Source organism: Dromiciops gliroides, chromosome 2, assembly GCF_019393635.1.
Source record: "Dromiciops gliroides isolate mDroGli1 chromosome 2, mDroGli1.pri, whole genome shotgun sequence".
NCBI lineage: Eukaryota > Metazoa > Chordata > Mammalia > Microbiotheria > Microbiotheriidae > Dromiciops > Dromiciops gliroides.
In genome coordinates, this window is record NC_057862.1 from 243,900,149 (window position 1) to 243,921,643 (window position 21,495).

At 39.6% G+C, this 21,495-nt stretch overlaps 1 protein-coding gene across 1 annotated transcript in view; it reads right to left on the reverse strand.

Annotated features, from left to right (window-relative positions):
• Positions 1–12,884: 12,884 nt before the first annotated feature.
• The window catches only part of TBPL2 (TATA-box binding protein like 2), an 80,115-nt gene continuing 71,504 nt past the window's right edge, over positions 12,885–21,495 (reverse strand). The window contains 1 exon segment of the mRNA XM_043989267.1: positions 12,885–12,961. Coding sequence (XP_043845202.1) covers positions 12,885–12,961 — 77 coding nt within the window.

Consider the following 21,495-nt stretch of genomic DNA (forward strand, 5'->3'; position numbering starts at 1 on the left):
CTAGGAAGGAATAATGATTTTTTCAAAATAATAACTGTTGGGGGCAGCTAGGTGGCATAGTGGATAGAACACTGGCCCTGGATTCAGAAGGACCTGAGTTCAAATCCAGTCTCGGACACTTTAACACTTACTAGCTGTGTGACCCTGGGCAAATCACTTAACCACAATTGCCTCACCAAAAAACAAAATTTTTTTTTAAACTGTCTTCTATTTATAGTGCTGTGGCTATAACAAAATGTAAAGAGGTAGGAAGTTAGGATTCTAAAACATATGAGGATCTGATGTAGAAGGCAAAAAAAAGGGTTAATAGAAAAACCCAAGATACAAGCTCTAAGAGGGATTCAGACCCCAATTAATGGATAACTTACATGTCAGGATGCTAAATTCTCTTACCCACAGAAATTAGTACCCACAATGGTAACAGAGGGAACTAGGCCTTGAAGACCTTAAGTAAAATGGCAGGCTATAGAAATTCAGACTAGAAATAAATGATAAATGAAGATGTTTTGAAACTAAGCATGGGAATCAGAAAAAGATATGCGTAGAAAAGGCCAAATTTGTCCCCAGATTCACCTTATGACGTGTAAACCCCCAAAACACACCTCCACTGAAAAAGGTACCCACCTCGGGGGTTGGCTTAGGACCCAGGAACTCCAAATTAGGATAAGCCCTCCTCTGTACTTCCCCAAGGTGAAGATTATTATAATGAGACTGATAATCAATTTTTCCATACTATAAATATAACTGTCTTTTCTTTCACTATTGGAGAGATACCTCTCCACTATTCTGGTTCTCTCCCTGTGGTCACTCACAGTATTGCAATAAAACTTGGGAAACTGAGTCACTGAGTCTTGTAATTGGGATGACTCACAATCAATTTGACCCTAATTCCATCCCACATCAGATCCATATAGTAATAAATGGACTGGTCAGTAGGTTAAGGTAGCAAGGAGGAATTTCAAGCTCTGTAGGATTGTGATGATATCCCTTGGAGAAAGGCCACCATCGAATGGGCCATGGGAACAAGTTCATTAAACAAAAAAGACATTATAGGGGTTGCTATGTGGTGCAGTGGACAGAGTGCTGGGACTAGAACCTGGAAGACCTGAAGTCAAATATGGCCTTCAGACTAAGTGACCCTGGGTGAGTCATTTAACCCTTTTTGCCTCAGTTTCTTACTCTGTAAATGAGCTGGGAAAAGGAAATGGGCAGACCACTCCAATATCTTTGCCAAGAAAACCCCAAAGGGGGTCACAAAGAGTCAGACATGACTAAAATAACTTAGATCTTTACTTTAGGCATTGGAAGAAATAATAAATAAAGAAGAGAAAAGAACACCCTTGTAGTAGTAATGATTGTGTTCTGTAGCTGTTGGTCTGGGAAATGTAGGCTGACCTCAAGTAGTTTAGCTAGACCTAGTTTCTTTTTAATGCTGTTTTCATATAACTAAAGTCTAGTTCAGTAACTATCAGTTCATACAATATATCTTCATACATTCTGAGGGGTAAAATAGCCTTGAGGTCACCCACAAAGGGTGGGACAAGCAAAGCACTTTATAAAACAATATCTCGTTTGATCCTCACAACAACCCTATGAGGTGGGAACTACTATTATCTCCCTTTTATACTTGAGAAAACTATGGCAGACAGAAGTTAAATGACTTGCCCAAGGTAGTACTGCAAGTATCTGAAGCTGGATTTGAACTCAGGCCTTTTTCTTTTTTTCATAAAAGTATTTTATTATTTTCCAGTTACATGTAGAGATAGTTTTCAAAATTTGTTTTTATGAGATTTCTAGTTTCAAATTTTTCTCCCTCCCTCTCCTCCCTCCTCCCTCCCCAAGACAGCAAGCAATCTGATATAGGTTATATATGTACAATCATATTAAACATATTTCTTTCTTTCTTTCTTTCTTTTTTTTTAGTGAGGCAGTTGGGGTTAAGTGACTTGCCCAGGGTCACACAGCTAGTAAGTGTTAAGTGTCTGAGGCCGGATTTGAACTCAGGTACTCCTGACTCCAAGGCCAGTGCTCTATCCACTTCGCCATCTAGCTGCCTCTTAAACATATTTCTTAATTAGTCATGCTGTGAAAGAAGAATCAGAGCAAAAAGGAAAAACCTCAAAAAACAAAAACAAAAAAAAGTAGAAATAGTATGGTTCAATCTGTATCTAGATTCCATAGTTCTTTTTATCTGATTTGGAGAGCATTTTCCATCATGAGTCCTTTGGAACTATCTTAGACCATTGTATTGCTGAAAAGAGTCAAGTCTATCACAGTTGATCAACACACAATTTTTTTTTTTTTTAGTGAGGCAATTGGGGTTAAGTGACTTGCCCAGGTCACACAGCTAGTTAAGTATTAAGTGTCTGAGACCGGATTTGAACTCAGGTACTCATGACTCCAGGGCTGGTGCTCTATCCACTGTGCCATCTAGCTGCCCTGATCAACAAACAATATTGGTGGTACTGTGTACAATGTTCTCCTGGTTCTGCTCATCTCACTCAGCATCAGTTTGTTGTGGGGAAATAGGGTGGGGGTTTGGGGATAGGGGTAGGGGTTTGAGGTCCTTAGGAATTCTTCTTTAAAGAATTACACCCTGGGGCAGCTAGGTGGTGCAATGGATAAAGCACCGGCCCTGGATTCAGGAGGATCTGAGTTCAAATGTGACCTCACACAATTGACAAGTACTAGCTGCATGACCCTGGGCGAGTCACTTAACCCTCACTCCCCCACCAAAAAAACAAACAAACAAACAGAGAGAGAGAACTACACCCTCTTGCACACAAATCCAATAGAATAAGATAATAGTTTATATCCTTGGACTTCTCATGGGGAGAAGACATGGCACAGAATGTGGCTCTGAGATACCAATCTCCCCAAGCAGGAGACAGGCAGATACTTTTATAGAAGTCAGATGGTAGTCCAATGAGGTGATTGGCTGACTGTGGAAAGTTCCCCTATTGAGAGAGGACCATCCCCCACTGGTGGTGGCTGGGGGAATTGGGTGAGAGGTGGCTGTGGATCTCTCAAGCCATCTCTTTCCTCCTGCCACAAAGGCAGCAGCCACACCTAATTTTATCTCCCCAGGGGTGAGGGAGACTGGAATGAAGGGTGGTGATCCCTGAGCTAGCTCAGTCCTGATTAGGTTCCACTTATCTCTTTAGGTGTGTCTTCATGGCCTCTTTCCCTCTGTTCTGTTATGGGCACTGATTTCTGTGGGTAAGAGAACTTAGCATCCTGACTTGTAAGTTATCCATTAACTGGGGTCTGAATCCCTTTTGGAGCTAATATCTGAATTAAAGCTTGGGTCTTAGGTTTTTCTGTTAACCCTTTTTTCACCTCCTACATCAAAGTGACTTGCCCAGGGTCACACAGCTAGTAAGTGCCAAGTGTCTGAGGCCTGATTTGAACTCAGGTCTTCCTGAATCCAGGGCCAATGCTTTATCCACTGCACCACCTAGCGGCCCCCCATGTTGTATAATTTCTAAAAATGGTACAGCTATTATCTTAGCTTCATTCTAGTTTCTAGGAGATAAATCACAAGCTTCATCAGAATTAATGCCAGTCCATAGTTCAGGCAGTTTCTTCTGGTTAAAGAAAGCAACTGCCATGATTAAGTTGTAATGCTGGTGATGAATACAGAGTAGTATAGAAAGACCTATATGAACTGATGCAGAGTGAAGCAGAGCCAAGAAAACTTACACAGTAACTACAACAATGTAAATAAAAAGAACAGACTAAAAAGCCAGAAGTAAATGTATTTAAAAAAAAAAAAAGATCAAGCAGGATTAGAATGAAGAGATATGAGAAGACATTCTAAACCTACCCCTTAATGGAGGTGAAGGGGTATTACACATTGTGCAGGTTTTTGGACTTTCCTAATGTATTAATCAGTTATACTGGATTTTTTTTTCCTTCAAAAACCAAGCAAAACAAAACACTATGTCATGTGGGATAGCTTTTAGGAAGGGCCTAAGTTTTCTGATGAAGAAACCAAAGCTATCTATTCCCATATGAAAAAATGCTCTAAATCTCTAATGATTAGAGAGATGCAAATAAAAACAACTCTGAGGTACTACCTGACACCTATCAGATTGGCTAAAATGACTGTGAGGGAAAAATCCATTCTCTTCTCAATAATTCTCAGGAACTCAGCATCCAGGTGACAAAGGCTTTATTTTCTTCTCATGAGAAGGAGGCACCCTAGTGTGCAGCTAGTGGGTGCCCCAAAAGGGGGCTCACAGGCCCTGTTTTATACCCTAGTCCCTAACTCGAATGGACCTTCCCCTTTTTCATTACTGGTGGGGTTACAATCTACTCGCAAAAACTAGCTAATCAAATGCAGTATTCCCACCCCTCTTCCTTGTATGGGCATAACTCGGGAGTGGACCTTATACTTCCTTATATGGACAGAACTCTGGAGAGGACCTAATTGAGACCAGGGCTCCTTGAACCATGTGACCTTGCTAACCTGAGGGGGAGGAGGGGATCTGAGACCTTTGTCCTACAAGCAGGTCAGTGGAGTATGACTGACTGTTATATCCACATTGAGAGGAGACAATTACCCATTTCTCACAATGACAAAAAAGGAAAGTAATAAATGTTGGAGAAGCTGTGGGAAAATTGGAACACTAATCCATTGTTGGTGGAGCTGTGAACTGATCCAACCATTCTGGAGAGCAATTTGGAATTATGCCCAAAGGGCGATAAAGCTGTGCATACCCTTTGACCCAGCAATACCACTTTTGGGTCTTTTTCCCAAAGAAATCATGGAAAGGGGAAAGGGACCCACATGTACAAAAATATTTATAGCTGCTCTTTACGTGGTGGCAAGGAATTGGAAGTTGAGGGGGTGCCCATCAATTGGGGAATGGCTGGACAAGTTGTGGTATATGAATACAATGGAATACTATTGTGCTGTAAGAAATGATGAGCAGGAGGAGTTCAGAGAAACCTGGAGGGTCTTGTGTGAGCTGATGATGAGTGAGATGAGCAGAACCAGAAGAACACTGTACACAGTATCATCAACATTGAGTGTTGATCTACTGTGATAGACTATATTCTTCTCATCAATGCAATGGCACAGAAGAGTTCCAGGGAACTCGTGATAGAAGAGGATCTCCAAATCCAAGAAAAAAAGAAAAAAAAAGGAAGGGCCTAGGGAGGAATACTATGATGATATAAGAAACAAAACATCAGTAACATTTTTTTTTTTTTGGTGAGGCAATTGGGGTTAAGTGACTTTCCTAGGGTCACACAGCTAGTTAAGTGTCTGAGATCAGATTTGAACTCAGGTCCTCCTGACTCCAGGCTCAGTGCTCTATCCATTGTGCCACCTAGCTGACCTAGTAATATTATTTTTTAAAATGTAAGGCTGGTTCTAACAGCTTTCTCTAAATACCACATAAATTACCCCAATTGTTCATTTTCATTTCTAGATATTTTCAGAGTTTGTGATCTTCATTGCTTCCAACAGTTAACCTCTCCTTAACTCCAGGTATTGATTTATGGAGGCATTGGCTTGACTACACTATATGCACTAATTTCGTAGGAAGGTCTCTTAGGACTGGACACATACCTTTCTTTTTTTTTTTTCTTTTTCCTTCTTTTTTTAGTGAGGCAATTGGGGTTAAGTGACTTGCCCAGGGTCACACAGCTAGTGTTAAGTGTCTGAGGCCGAATTTGAACCCAGGTACTCCTGACTCCAGGGCTGGTGCTCTATCCACTGCGCCACCTAGCTGCCCCTGGATACATACTTTTCAACACACAGACAAAATCCAACAATTTTTGAAATAGTTCTTGAAGCAAAGACAAGAAAAGAATACACATGGCAAAAATAATTGCTGCCATTGATATGACATTTAAAGTTTTACAAAGTGATCCCTCCAAGTACATCATCATATTCAAGTCTCACACAACTTATTGGGTCTTTTAGATGTGAAACTTTCAGACTCAAGGGCATTGTCCCTCTATCTGTTTTTCTAATTTTGGCTGGGAAGGGTAACTTCTTGCTTAATGATAACTTTAACCTTTTCTGCTTTAGATGATATTATGACTAATTTATCTACACTTTTCTAATTCTGTTCAGGTGTCTTTACTGAAAAAACATACATCTCAAAACAAGACTTGCACATATATGATCCATTCAAATTCATATACTTTTTGGCTTTGGCTCTAATTTTTAAAGTATTTTATTATTTTCTAGTTACAAATAAAGATAGTTTTCAACATTTGTTTTCATAGGATTTTTAGTTCCAAATTGTTTCTCCCACCCTCTCTTCTCTCCCTCCTCCCTCTTGAGGAAAGGAATTTGATATAGGTTATGTATGTACAATCACATTAAACATATTTCTACATTAGTCATATTGTGAAAGAAGAATCAGAACACAAGGGGAAAACCTCAAAAAAGGAAAAAAAAAAGCCAAAAAGTAGAAACTGTATGGTTCAATCTGCATTTAGGACCCACAGTTCTTTTTCTGGATGCGGAGAACATTTTCTATGATGACTACTTTGAAACTGTTTTGGATCATTGCACTGCTGAGAAGAATTTGGCTCTGATTTTTTTTTTGAAGGGCAATGAGGGTTAAGTGACTTGCTCAGAGTCACACAGCTAGTAAGTGTTAAGTGTCTGAGGTTGGATTTGAACTCAGGTCCTCCTGAATGCAGGGCTGGTGCTCCATCCACTGTGCCACCTAGCTGCCCCCTTGGCTCTAATTTTTAATAACTTCTTTACTCTCTAAAATTTGTTCAAATCAGTCCTTGCCATAATTCAGCAAGAGGGCAAGAGGTGGGGCAGCTAGGTGGCGCAGTGGATAAAGCACCGGCCCTCGATTCAGGAGGACCTGAGTTCAAATCTGACCTTAGACACTTAACACTTACTAGCTGTGTGACTCTGGGCAAGTCACTTAACCCCAATTGCCACACACACACAAAGAGGACAAGAAGGAGCATCGTGTATAGGAGTTACACATCTTTATAGGGAAGACCAGTTGTCAAAACTACAAAAGGCAATCGGGGGTAGAAAAAAAAAAGAGAACTCTCTCTCTCTGTCTTTCTCTCTCTCTCTCACACACACACACACACACACACACACACACACACACACACAATGTAACAGTGTAGGGTAAAGATTTATGTCTAAGAGCTTACCCTCAAACAGCATATATTCTACAAGAGGATATAATATATAATCTTCAGTGAGCTATCATGCACACATATTATATATATATCACAATATATAACACATGTTATATGTGGTTATGTGTATACTATATGTAATATATTAAACACATGTACATATATAATATGTGTAATCATCTTGAATGAGCTACAAATATAGCTCATTGGAGACTGGTGAAGGACTTAGTCTCTTCTAATCCTAAGGGAGGGTCAAAGGAGGAAAAATGTCATTAGAATCAGTGATGTCAGGCTTGGAAGAGTCAAGGGAAGCCAGTTTACCCAGCATTACCACAGTCCTGCATGACCATGCTACTGTCTGCTGCATCATGGGTCACCATGATCAGGAGAGAAAGTGAAGACACAAAAGGTGCCTGCTCCAAAGTGCATCCTAAGGCTCTAACAACAACGTAGCTGGAGACTGAGCAAGAAGGTAAGAGAGACCAGCAGAAACCAAGTATTATCCCTATACCAAAGTCCATTGGTATGGAGCTATGCCCTTATTGGTAGAGATGAATGCCCTGCCCTATGTGGGGAGCAGGGTGGAATTGATGAGAGGGAGAGAGCTCTAGCCTTTTTTTTGTTTTTGTTTTTGAGGGGCAATTGGGGGTTAAGTGACTTTCCCAGGGTCACACAGCTAGTAAGTGTCAAGTGTCTGAGGTCATATTTGAACTCAGGTCCTCCTGAATCCAGGGCCGGTGGTTTATCCACTGCGCCACCTAGCTGCCCCCTCCTCTTCAGGTTGTTGAAGGAAAAGACTTTGGGAAGACATGAGAGGAGCTGGAAGTCTCCATTATGTCCCTGTTCCAGAGACTTTGGGGAGTTCCTCTTGGGTGAAACCTGGGACTGTCTCTTTTGTTTGAGGTGAGTTATCTTGCTCCCAATGGGAGATCTCCATCATTTTATAAAATGTGGTATATATTCTCCTATGTTTACTTTCTCCAATTTCTATTTTGCCATGATTTAGATGAATGGGTTTCTTTACTCTGTGTGTTCACTGTGGGACTGGTATTAGGTGGAAAAGGGTTAAAACTTTGGATATAGAACATGCTATCTCCCTCCTCCCCAATAATGAGAAACAGTGACCAGAAGTTAGATCGAACCCAATTATATCCCCTAGACTAACAATATTTAAAGGAACAGATAGTTCTACCCTGGCACCCCATCTCTCTCTCTCTTTTTTTTTTTCTTTCTTTTTTTTTTCTTCCAGTGAGGCAATTGGGGTTAAGTGACTTGCCCAGGGTCACACAGCTAGTAAATGTCAAGTGTCTGAGTCTGGATTTGAACTCAGGTCCTCCTGAATCCAGGGCCAGTGCTTTATCCACTGTGCCACCTAGCTGCCCCGACATTATGCTCTCTTAAGAGAGATGGGGTATCCTCATTGCCCTGCAAAAAGACAAAAACAAAACAAAAACAAGAGAGCATAATGTGTTCCAGCTCCAACTTCCTGCTCTTCCTCCTGGCAGGAATAAAATTCTCCCTTGGAGAAGGGTGGGGTGGGGAGTTGAAGTGGCTAGAGATGTCTGTTCTACCTCCCTTTGAGTCATACGATGACAGCCTCACCACACAAAGAAATTAGTTTCCACAGAAGCAGGAACAGAGCTTCACTGATATGACCAGTATAGGACTTTGAGACTAAGAGGAACATCTGGGCAGATCCTGATTTTGCTGAACTTGCCAGAGGCAGATCCAAGATGGTGATTCCTTTACCTCTAATATCTCACTCCCTAGAAGAGCATGATTCATTCCAAAGTTTATTTCACCTTTCTCTTCACACAGTCTTGGGGTCTGCCTTTGCCATTCCATCGAGGTCCAGGTAGGTAGAAACTACCTGTACTTCCTCAAAATCTGCCTTCCCTCCCATCTAGGCACCCTCTATGAACCACCCTTTCCCCCTTTTCCAGCCAAGCATAGCTCCCTCCCTCCTTCACTGATGACTGTCATACTCCCCTGCCCCTCCACTCAACTCCCCTGTACTCTCTGGAATATCTGCACCATATGTAACACTAGATTTCATCATAAACCTCTTCCTTTCTTGTTGTCCATTTTCTTGCATTCACTGACACACTGGTTCCTTCCTGATGACACAGCTTCCCTGGCCACCCTTTCCAGCACTGGCTATACTTTCACTCATTTATCCAGACTCACTGGTCATAGTGGGGTAGTTGAATTATTCCTTGCTCCTCATTGCTACTTATAGGCTCTCCCTCAACCATCAGTTAGTAAACTCTCCTTCTTTGAAGTTCATTCACTACATATTTATCTCCCAATCCAGATTCTGGTAGCTTTTGTCTACAGACCTCCAAGATACTATCCTTCCTTCCTCAATGAATTTAGTTCCTTACCTGCAATCTTTCTCTACTCTCCAACTCCTGCCCTCATACTAGGGGATTTCAGCACCCACATCGATATTCCTTCAAATACCCTAACCTCCCAATTTCTCAATTTAATCATTTCCCATGACCTACTCCTCCACCCCATCTCATTCACACACAGAGATGGTCATACCTTTGATCTTGGTATCACCCACAAATGTTCCATATCCATGTCCATAAACTCTGAAACTACTATATTTTATAATAAACTGTTTTTAGTCTACTGCTGCCTCTACCCTGCAACCTCAAACCCTGTTCTTTGCCTTTATCATGACTTCCAATCCCTCGACCCCTCAGTTCTTTCCCAGGCCATCACCCCTACATTGGCTACTCTCTCTTCCCTCCCCCATCTTGATCATGTAGTGAACCAGTTCAATTCTATACTATTATCTTCTTTCAATCCTTTGCCCCTTATCTATCAAAGATCTTTCTCTTCTAAGGTCCAATCTTGGATTACTCCCACCATCCACTGTCATCATGTGTACAGAAAGAAGCTGGAGAAAATCAAAGAATGGTATTGATTGGATCCACTATAAATTATAATTTCAACTAGGTCCCCACTAAGGCAAGGCAATCCTTTTATTTTTATTTATTTTTTGCAGGGCAATGGGGGTTAAGTGACTTGCCCAGGGTCACACAGCTAGTAAGTGCCAAGTGTCTGAGGCCAGATTTGAACTCAGGTACTCCTGAATCCAGGGCCGATGCTCTATCCACTGTGCCACTAAGCTGCCCCAAAGCAATCCTTTTAAAAAATTATTTATTTTATTAGCCAATATATGTCTAAAATACACTATTAATTTTTCTTTAAGTTATGGTATATATTCATGGAATAGAAATGCAATCTGTATTATAACTATAATTAAAATGTTTTGTAGATAATATTTAATTCAAATTTCACAAAAACATCATCCCTATTAAAAGATTTACATGGCTACAAACATGTAAAGGTTTTGATATGAGATGTGTGATTGTAAAAACGGGAAACTTCCTCCAGTTCTATCAAATAATAATCATGGTTAATAAACTGTGATAGAGGAATTTAGAGCTTGACAAATGTTGCAATTTAGTAATTAGTGAATTTATTAATCAAGAAATAGTCAAACATTCTCGTATTACTATAGAATTCATGTTGATGAGAATAAACATGCTAAGGAATCAAGTAGCAAACTGTGGGGTGATTTACAAGTGAGTGTAGTTGAGCCTGTGTAATACTGTTATATCCATGACCTCTTGTTAAAGGAATCCAAGCTTTGGCTAGTCTTAGTAGAACATCGTAAGTGAAAAATTATAGTGACTAAAAACTGCACTATGCTATTTCTACTTGGATTTTAGTTGATTGTGAACTACCAGATCAATTTCCACAATTTATCTTGACAGGAAAGTTCACACCATGCTTGATTGCCAATACACTTTTCAAAAAACCATTGTAGGGGCAGCTAGGGGGCGCACCGCCCTGGAGTCAGGAGTACCAGAGTTCAAATCCGGCCTCAGACACTTAACACTTACTAGCTGTGTGACCCTGGGCAAGTCACTTAACCCCAATTGCCTCACTAAAAAAAAAAAAACCAAACCATTGTAAATGTACTATGACTTTGCTGACTTAGCTTGTTTTGTCAGTTTCCATATCACTGTCTCTGACAAATCATTGTCATGTTTATTTCCCCTACCTATGTATTTAAAATTTAAGGCTATCTTAAAATTTCTTAATGAATCATGAAGGAAAAGTTTATTTGATCAAATTAGGTTAAAATTACTGTAACTGAATATGGATTAGGGATACTAATATTAATTTACCTTTTACTGAAAGCTTTATTTCAACATTTATCCAACTTTTGCTTATTTAGTTGAATTTTTGTAAGGCATTCAATTTTTTATTTTATTTTATTTTTTTAGTGAGGCAATTGGGGTTAAGTGACTTGCCCAGGGTCACACAGCTAGTAAGTGTTAAGTGTCTGAGGCTGGATTTGAACTCAGGTACTCCTGGCTCCAGGGCCGGTGCTCTATCCACTGCGCCACCTAGCTGCCCCAAGGCATTCAGTTTTCTAGGCTAGATCATCATGGTTCATGTTTGTTCATCAAGAGGATCTCTGCCTATAGTTGCTGAAAAGAGACTAGCACCAATTAGATATTACAACAGACTAGAAACACAAGTCCTTTGTATGACTATCCAGCTAAATCATGTCTTGTACAAACATCGATTTGAAGTTTACACATGTAACCTAAGCCTCAACGGGTCAGCTGCATGGGATTCTCTCCTCCCTGGTGGAAATTGCTCCATGCCTACATGAAGGGCAGGGCAGGGTAGATGACAGTTGGAGAGAAGAGAGGTACAGTGTTTTGTGTGGTTTTTTTTTTCCTTTTGGCTTCTAGCTTCTAGAGAAAAGATACACTATTCCAGATTTTCTTCAGGTCCCTGGAGAAAGACAGACTCTGGAAAGAAGTTGACACGTAGTGGCGCTGGCACTTTTTAATTTTGTCCCTTTGCTCAGCTTACTATATTAAAGACTCTGAGCAACTTTCTCTTGGATGAAACCTGGTTCACTGAGTTTTCTTATTCCCAATGGGCAAACTCATTTACTCTGTGTATTGTCTGGTATATATTCTCCTATCCATACTTTCTTGACCTTGTTTTTCTACCAACTTGGATAAATGAGTTTACTTCATATTTGTTGTGTGTGTTCATTGTGGAACTGACATCTGGTGGGAAGGGGGTCAAGTCTTGGCTATACGATTTGGGGGCACTCCTTTCCCATTAAGGAACAGCAACAGTGAACCTTTAACATAAAAAATTTTTCCCCTAGACTAACAATATTTAAGGGAGCAGACAGATAAATTTTGCCTAGTACTTCTCTATATACATTGCTACAAATCTCATTTTTGTAGAAGGTTTATTTTTATAGTATATTACATACATAATCAACAAAAAAGAAAAGCACATTGAATTTTTATACTAGAAAACATCTGTTCCAAACCTCTCAAAAATCTATGCTATCTCTAATACATTTTAAAAGTAAATTTATATTTTCAAATTAAAAAATAATAAAATATAAAAGTAATGCTTTGATGTTATCAAAAAAGTTATTTTTTCATTATTTAGGCACTTTCAACAGATTTATTAGAAAAAATAGAAAGGTTTGGGTAACAGAAAAGACATGGTTACTGAGATAGCAGCATACTTTAACATTTTAAGTCCAAGCTTACATTGTGAATAGCCATAAACTAGAAAACTTTTCAGTGTTGTGCTGGTTTTAATAATAGAAAAATCTGACTTTAGTGGATTACTTTCATGTACATACAAACTATAAGTCTTCTGAGGGTTTTAAACAATTATACTTAGGCTTTTTTAAAACCCTTTAAAATGGGATAGATGTTTTCAAATGCTTCATAGATTTCAGAACGCTCTTTGGCACCTACAAAAAAATATAAAGTTTATTCGGTTTACTCGTGTAGTCTTTAAGATAGAACAGATTCTATTTTAAAAACCAAATTCACAGCTCTTATACTTAACTCAAACTAAATAGTACAAATATTATGACTACCATCTCTTTTGTCATCCTATTCAAGGAAAATAATATGGGTAAGTATACAGTGTAAAGTCAACAGGTTGTAACAATTCACAGAATTCACAGAATAATTCACAGTATTAATTCACAGAATATCAATTAGAAGAGATATTAGTGGTCATTGAGTCCAACCTATACTGCAAAGGAACCCCATTTAAAACATTCAAGCAAATGGTTATACAGTCTTTACTTAAGAATCACTGGTGAAGGGGGCAGATAGGTGGCACAGTGGATAAAGCACCAGCCCTGGATTCAGGAGGACCTGCGTTCAAATCTGGCCTCAGACACTTGACACTTACTAGCTGTGTGACCCTGGGCAAGTCACTTAACCCTCATTGCCCTGCAAAATAAATAAATTAAATAAATCACTGTTCTTTTGGACATTTCTATAAGAAAATTCCGTAAAATCAAAGCTTTGTATTTCCCCACAACTTGCACACATAGACTGAATCCAACAGGGGATGTCCTTCTAGGTTCAAGGCACCTGATGGGTCCACACTCCTAGAACTATAGCTCATACAATCCCTCTGATATCCCTTTGACATGATTTGCTTGAAGCAAAGGCAACTATTAAACTGGAATTAAATATACAGTAGTAACAAAACATTGCATCCACAAACCATGGTGGTTTCCATAAATAAGCAACAAGGGGAAGAGTCAATATACACACTGAAGACACTACTACTACTAGAGGGAGGCACACATTCACTGAGTGGTATCAGCCCATAATGGATCAAGAGAGGCAATTGTTGAAATTTCAGGGTGAACATTTACACCTCAGAAATCAGCAAATGCTATAAATCACAGTCTGATTTATTTATCTTGTTGATTGTCTATCATTAAGGAAGTGATAAAGAAAATACTAATGATGCACATTAAATTTTTTTTCACATTTTCATTAAAATGTTTTATAACAAAGAATGACAACACACTATTTCACAGTGTAAACTACTCCCTTTTTTCTTTTTCTTTGTTTTTTTTGCAGGGCAGTGAGGGTTAAGTGACTTGCCCAGGGTCACACAGCTAGTAAGTGTCAAGTGTGTGAGGCCACATTTGAACTCAGGTCCTCCTGAATCTAGGGCCAGTGCTTTATCATCTGCGCCACCTAGCTGCCCCTCCACATTAAATTTTAAAGTGTGTCTTGTGTACATTCTTTTCCACCAAAGAGTCAGTGGTTAAACATTAACCAGTACACCCCTGTATGTAGGGAACACAAATGGCCAAGGTAACACACACCTCTAGCACTGCAGGACCCTAATATCCTTTCCCTTCTGGTGGTGCCCTGAGGCTGCTCTCACCTAGGCACAGTGTTTCTGCTGAACAAATCACTCAAAAATGTTCCCTGACATGTGGGAAAGCTGAGACGTTGATCCACTATTGGTGGAGTTGTGAACTGATCCAGCCATTCTGGAGAGCAATTTGGAAATATGCCCAAAAGGGTTATAGAATTGTGCATACCCTTTGATCCAGCAATACCACTGCTAGTTTTATATCTCAAAATCCCCAAAAGAGAAAAAGACCTATTTGTACAAAAATATTTATAGCAGCTATTTTTGTGGTGGCTAAAAATTGGAAATCGGGGCAGCTAGGTGGCGCAGTGGATAGAGCACAGGCCCTGGAGTCAGGAGTACCTGAGTTCAAATACGACCTCAGACACTTAAGACTTACTAGCTGTGTGACCCTGGGCAAGTCACTTAACTCCAATTGCCTCACTTAAAAAAAAAAAAGAATTGGAAATCAAAGACATGTCCATCAATTGGGGAACGGCTAAACAAGCTATGGTATATGATGATGATGGAATATTATTGTGCTATAAGAAATGATAAGCAGGATGATTTCAGAAAGGCCTGGAAAGACTTGTATGAACTGATGTTTAGAGAAGTGAGCAGAACCAAGAGAATGTTGTTCACAGAGACAGCAATACTGTTTGATGAAGAACTGTGAAGGACTTAACTATTCTCAAAAATTCAATGATCCAAGACAATTCCAAAGAACTATTGATGAAACATACTATCCATCTCCAAAGAACTGACATTGAAGGAGCACAGACTGAAGCACTCTATTTTTCACTTTCTTTCATTTTTTCTTTTATTCAAGTTTTCTTGTACAAAATGACTAATATGGTAATGTTTTACATATTGTACATATAAGCCTTATCTGATTGCTTACAGCCTGAGGGGAGGGGAAGGAGGGAAGAGAGATAAAAATTGGAACTCAAAACTATAAATAAAAATGTTTATTACTTTAAAAAAAAAAAGAAATGTTCCCTGAGCCTGATTCTCTTTGTAGTGCCGCTCAACTCCACAACTGTATTCTTTGGACCTCCTCATTGCTTAGGTATAGGGTTTCATACTGGGCAAGTTGCCCTGCCACAAAATATCTTTGCTGATGGGGATGGAGGTGGGGAGAATAATTCTATCCCACTACACTTTGGAAGGGAAAAAGGAGAGTGAATCCTACTCAAGAGCTGGGTTCTTTCCCATTGATTCACTCATCTCACAGCTGCATTCCACTCCATGGGATGCTATCATGGAGGTGAGGATGATGAAACAAATACCCTGTCCCTGGTACCTTGCTAATCTTTGCTAGATATCTCCATTGAACCTTATAAAACACCTGCAGAGACCAATTAGCTTTTAAAATTTTTTTTTAATTTTATTTAAATTTTTTTTAGTGAGGCAGTTGGGGTTAAGTGACTTGCCCAGGGTCACACAGCTTGTAAGTGTTAAGTGTCTGAGGCCGGATTTGAACTCAGGTACTCCTGACTCCAGGGCCAGTGCTCTATCCACTGCGGCACCTAGCTGTCCCAAGCAATTAGCTTTTTAAAGGCCACCAGGGTTATGGCTGATCCTTCAGCCAGCCAGCCAATGGCTAGTCACTCTCTATTTCTATCAAACTGATGGAGTCACTTCTTCATGCCTCCTATAAGAGAAGCAAAATAGAAGCATTTCTTTATACTTTCTTTACAAGTTATGAATGAGTTAACTCAGTTTTGTTTTCTTTCCAACAGATCACTCAGGGTGTGAGCCAAGGTCTAACATCTTTTATAAGACATAAATGTTACTATCTTAACAACTTATTGTCTCTGTTATGATACCTTATGTTCTATAATTTTAATAAGTGGAGGGGGGGCAGCTAGATGGCGCAGTGGTTAGAGCACCAGCCCTGGATTCAGGAGGACCTGAGTTCAAATCCGGCCTCAGACACTTAACACTTACTAGCTGTGTGACCCTGGGCAAGTCACTTAACCCCAATTGCCTCACTAAAAAAACCAAAACAAAACAAAATAAGTGGAGGGAACTCAATCAGGTGTCCCCTAACCCATTCCTTGAGCCTCCCACTATACCTAAATATGCTGTCAAATATTGTTTTTTATTGCCTGTCTCCTACAGGAAAAAATAAGCAAATCAGAGAAATAATTTCCAAAATGTCTCCTAAAGAAAAACCAGATCAAAGAAAGACAGGAAAAACCATAGTACCAGTTTATTTGTCCCAAGACCAAGCAAGCATGAATCATGTGGAGACTCAAAGAAGGAGCTCAAAGACTCCCTCTTTCTAAGGGTATATAAAGTTTCTTTGCTCACTGGTTACAGGGTGTTATCAATTTCATTAGCATGATACAAATCAACCCAAAAGCAAATACTATAACAAGAATGGATGTAATGCAAAGCAGTTTTAACAATTTCAGTTATAACAAGCATGTAGGAAATGCAGAAACACTATGATTCCAAAATAGGGTTTGGAAAGGATGAAAACTCCTAGATGTCCCCACAATATAGGGACTTACTGTCCTGGGGAAAGAATTCACCAGGTAGGGACTTATCTACTAGCTAGCTATCCGGGTTCAGTTTGGAGTTCAATCAGAGGGCATTTTGCTCCTATTAATCCAGGGTTTCATAAAGTACTTTTGGATAATAAGGCAGCTCTATCAAATCCAGATGATCTATATATTCATATTAAGAATGCCTTTCTACAACTTCTACTAATTGAGATTAAGCAGAACTAATCTTATTCTTCTTCATTATCATCATTATCAATACTTGAAAAATTACTATCAAGTCCCCCTAAATTTTATCTCCTTTAGATTTAACACTTAAAATTTATTCAGTGAATTTACAAATGGCATGATAAGGGGCACCTAGGTGGTGCAGTGGATAGAGCACCGGCCCTGGATTCAGGAAGACCTGAATTCAAATCCGGCCTCAGACACTTAACACTTACTAGCTGTGTGACCCTGGGCAAGTCACTAAACCCCAATTGCTTCACTAAAAACAAAACAAAAGCAACAACAAAAAAAAACCCAAATGGCATGATAACAAAGGATCTTCAGCATGTCTTCCTTTGTACACTTTCCAGTTTATCAATACCCTGCCTAAAGTGTGCCAGTCCAGATGAAGTCTGGCCAGGGTAGAGAGTATAGTGGAATTATCATTCTGCATCCTGAATACTATGCCTCCCTTCATACAGCCTAAAATCTCATTACTTTTTTGATTTCCAAGTCATACTGTAGTTGGCTTATAATGAACTTGTAGTCTGCCATATCCTCTAGATAGTATTCAGAAAATTTTTTTAGCTCTACCTTCCTTCATCTTTTATCTGTATTAAATTTCATCATATTTGATTCATCTCATTGTTCTAACCCACTGAGATTTTTTTGGATTCTTTAAAAAAAAATTTCTGGGGTGGGGCAATGAAGGTCAAGTGACTTGCCCAGGGTCACACAGCTAGTAAGTGTCAAGTGTCTGAGGTCAAATTTGAACTCAGGTCCTCCTGAATCCAGGGCCAGTGCTTTATCCACTGCACCACCTAGCTGCCCCCTTGGATTCTTCTTAATCCAAGTTGTTAATTATCACTTGCAGCTTTGTGTCATCTGCAAATTTGATAATTGTGTCCTGTATGCCGATTCAAATAATTAATTAAAAAACTGAATGGCAAAGGGCCCATGATGGCCAAGAGATCCACTAGAAAGCTTCATTTATCCCATTAATGACTAATGAGGTTAGCTCCTTTTATCAGTTATACATCTATCTTACTAAACTGTCATTTTCTGGATCCAACTCTATTTGACTCAAGAGAATCGGTTGTTAAAATTTTTGATGTAAGCATTTATGCTTCCGAAATCACCAAATACTACAACTCAGTGGCTTGATTTATTGCTTTTTGATTGTTGAGACACAAGCTGATGGAATAAGGTTTTATTAATGAGCTTAAACTTAAAAATATGTCAAGTGTCTACATTTCTTTCAGAGGGCTGATTGTTAAATCTTAGCCAGCACACCCTATGAGAATAAGCAAGCTATATTGTCAAATATTTTGGTAGGCAATCTGTGTCTACATGCTTCCCTGATTTACTGGTAGAGAAACCTTAAAAAACAAAAAGAGATTAAGTTTAGTCTGGCATGACCTAGACTTAAAATCTTTGCTGAATGTAAAACAGCAGGTTCTTTCTAAGCCTATAATAATATCTATGATTAACAAATGCTATGGATGATTAAATTAATAGCCATATTCAAAGGGCTCTGGAATTCTTTGAAAAACAATTTATTTGGGGCAGCTAGGTGGTGCAGTGGATGGAGCACTGGCCCAGGAAGACCTGAGTTCAAATCTGGTCTCAGACACTTGACGCTAACTGTGTGACCCTGGGCAAGTCACTTAACAAACAAACAAAAAAACAAACAAAAAAAGAAAAACAATTTATTTCAGAGCCATAGTCTGTACCACTACCAAATTAAATGCCCTACAGGATTACTGAGGTATAGAACTTTTCTGGTGTGTTGGAACTATTAACCAACTTTGCACAAGAGCAGCACCTCTGAAGTTAATGGAGGATATTTTAGACCACTATTCTCCCTTATCTCCTCCTCTAAGAAGAAAACTTAAAGGAAGCTCCAAGGTCTCTTTTTCCCATCCCCACTCCCCACTCCTATCTTTTGCCTTCCTCTATATTTCTCATGCTTAGCACAGTGCCCAGCATATAGCAGACATTTAATAAAAGTCCAATGAATGATCCAACCCCTTCTATTCTAACATGGGGAACACATTCAGGTAAAGTTTAATTACAACAAATTAAAAAGGAAGGTTCAATGTAACACAACTTTTTTCTATATTCCAGACAGTAGTACAGAACATTTTATACAATGCATAATTCTGCAGGGGTGATTTCTGTCCCACAAAGCCCAACTGTAGTGCTAGAGACAAACTGTCTAGTACATTGACCGACAACTCCCAACTCATGACTAATTTGTGCCTAATTGCTGACTTGAAGATACAGGGTGTGCTGCTTTATATGGTATTATATGGTCACATGGGAATTGCCATTTTTTTATTTAGTGGTTTTTCAGTCATGTCTGACCCTTCATGACCCCATTTGGGGTTTTCTTGCCAAAGATACTGGAGTGGTTTGCCGTTTCCTTCTCCAGCTCATTTTATAGATGAGGAAACCGAGGCAAACGGGGTAATTGACTTGTCCAGGGTCACTCAGCTACTAAGAGTCTGAGGCTATTTTTGAATTCAGAAGATCTGACTCCAGGACTGGCACTCTGTGCACTATGGCGCCACCTAACTTTATTTCCTCAGCACTTTGTGGCACTCATTTACCAACTGAATTGCCTTTATCTTATCCTATTCCTTATCATTGCTTCCCTCTTTTATCATTTTCTTTGCACTACTGGTTACTAATGGGCTTGAATTGATGATCACAAAGTAGATTGGTTTTCACCCTGAATGCTGATCTACAAGGAGGATGGGAAAAGGAGAGAAAGATCAATCAATTCTGAACTGCAGGAAGTTCTCCTGCTGCTTTTGTAGGAAAGGGTATATGGGGAGAACTCACCTTTCCACCCCTTAGGGGCAGGAAGTCCCCAACCACCACATAAAACTATCTGGACCATGACCAAAAAATGGGGTGGGGTGAAAGTTCTATAGCCAAGCTACCACAAACATCTTATGCCTGAACTGGAATTGCTAATGTTGGAATAGAAAAGTCAGTGAAATCAAGAAATGGGCACTGGTAATGGAATTTCTTTTTTTTTCTTTTTTTTTTTTTTTTAGTGAGGCAATTGGGGTTAAGTGACTTGCCCAGGGTCACACAGCTAGTAAGTCTTAAGTGTCTGAGGCCGGATTTGAACTCAGGTCCTCCTGAATCCAGGGCCAGTGCTCTATCCACTGCGCCACCTAGCTGCCCCGGAATTTCTTTTTTCTTTTTTTTTTCTATTTTTTTAATGGCATTTCTTTTTCAAGGGGGTGGGGGAGATAAATATTCCTGGGAGGTGGTTAATGATGGTTCCCATAGATTCCTCAAATTCTGCATGTCCAAAACAAAAATCATCTTCCCTCCAGCACTTTCCTTTGCTTTTAACTTTCTTTTCTCCATAGATGATCAAGTAGACAGTCAATAATCTTTTTATTAAGTGCTTAGCATGTGCCAGGTATTGTGCTAAATGCTGAGGATGGGAAGAAGGGTAAAAGACAGTCCTGGCTTTCAAGGATCTCACAGTCTAATGGTGGAGACAACATGCAAACAATGATGGCTCTTGTGAAACTTCTGATGCCTCACACTTCTAACTTTGGAGTCATATTTGACTCTACTATGTTCCACCCTCCCATCCCAGTCCAATTAACTTCCAAGTCCAGTTGAATTTATCTAAATGTAAAGTTGTGGAGCAAAGCTTCTTTTGTACTAATCATTGCCAGCTGGTAAAGAATGTACAATTTGGAAGTGGCTGCATACAAAAAGGTCAGGAACCTCTAAAGATGAGGATGATAACTGATGATGTTGATTATTTACTGCTGTTTAGCTGGTCCAGCTCTTCATGACCCCAGTCTGGAGTTTTCTTGGAAAAGATACTAGAGTGGTTTTTCCATTTCCTTCTCCAGTAGATGAGGGCAAACAGGGGTTTGCCCAGGGTCACATAGCTAGTAAGTGCCTGAAGTTGGATTTGAACTCAGGTCTTCTTGAATCCAGGCCTAGTACTCTGTCCACTAAGTCAACTAGCTGCCACCTAATACTAACGATAACTAGCATTTATATAGACTTTAAGGTTTATAAAACATTTTACAATGGTACTTGATCCTCACCACAAACCAGTGAGGTAGGTGCTACTATTATTTCCATTTTACAGATAAAGAAACTTAAGCTGAGCAAGGTTATTTGATTTGCTCATGGTTGCACAGCTAGTAAATGTCTGAGGCAGAATTCAAACACAGGTCTTGCTGACCCATTCACTATTCACACCATCACACTGTTGCCCAGAGACCTTGTCCCAGTGACCTCCCCCCGCCACACTCATACACTGCCACTGGTGAATAGGAGAGAGATCTGAAACTGCCAAGGAGTCCAGTTGCAAAGCTGAGCAAGTTACAGAGAGAAGTGAAGAGTTTAA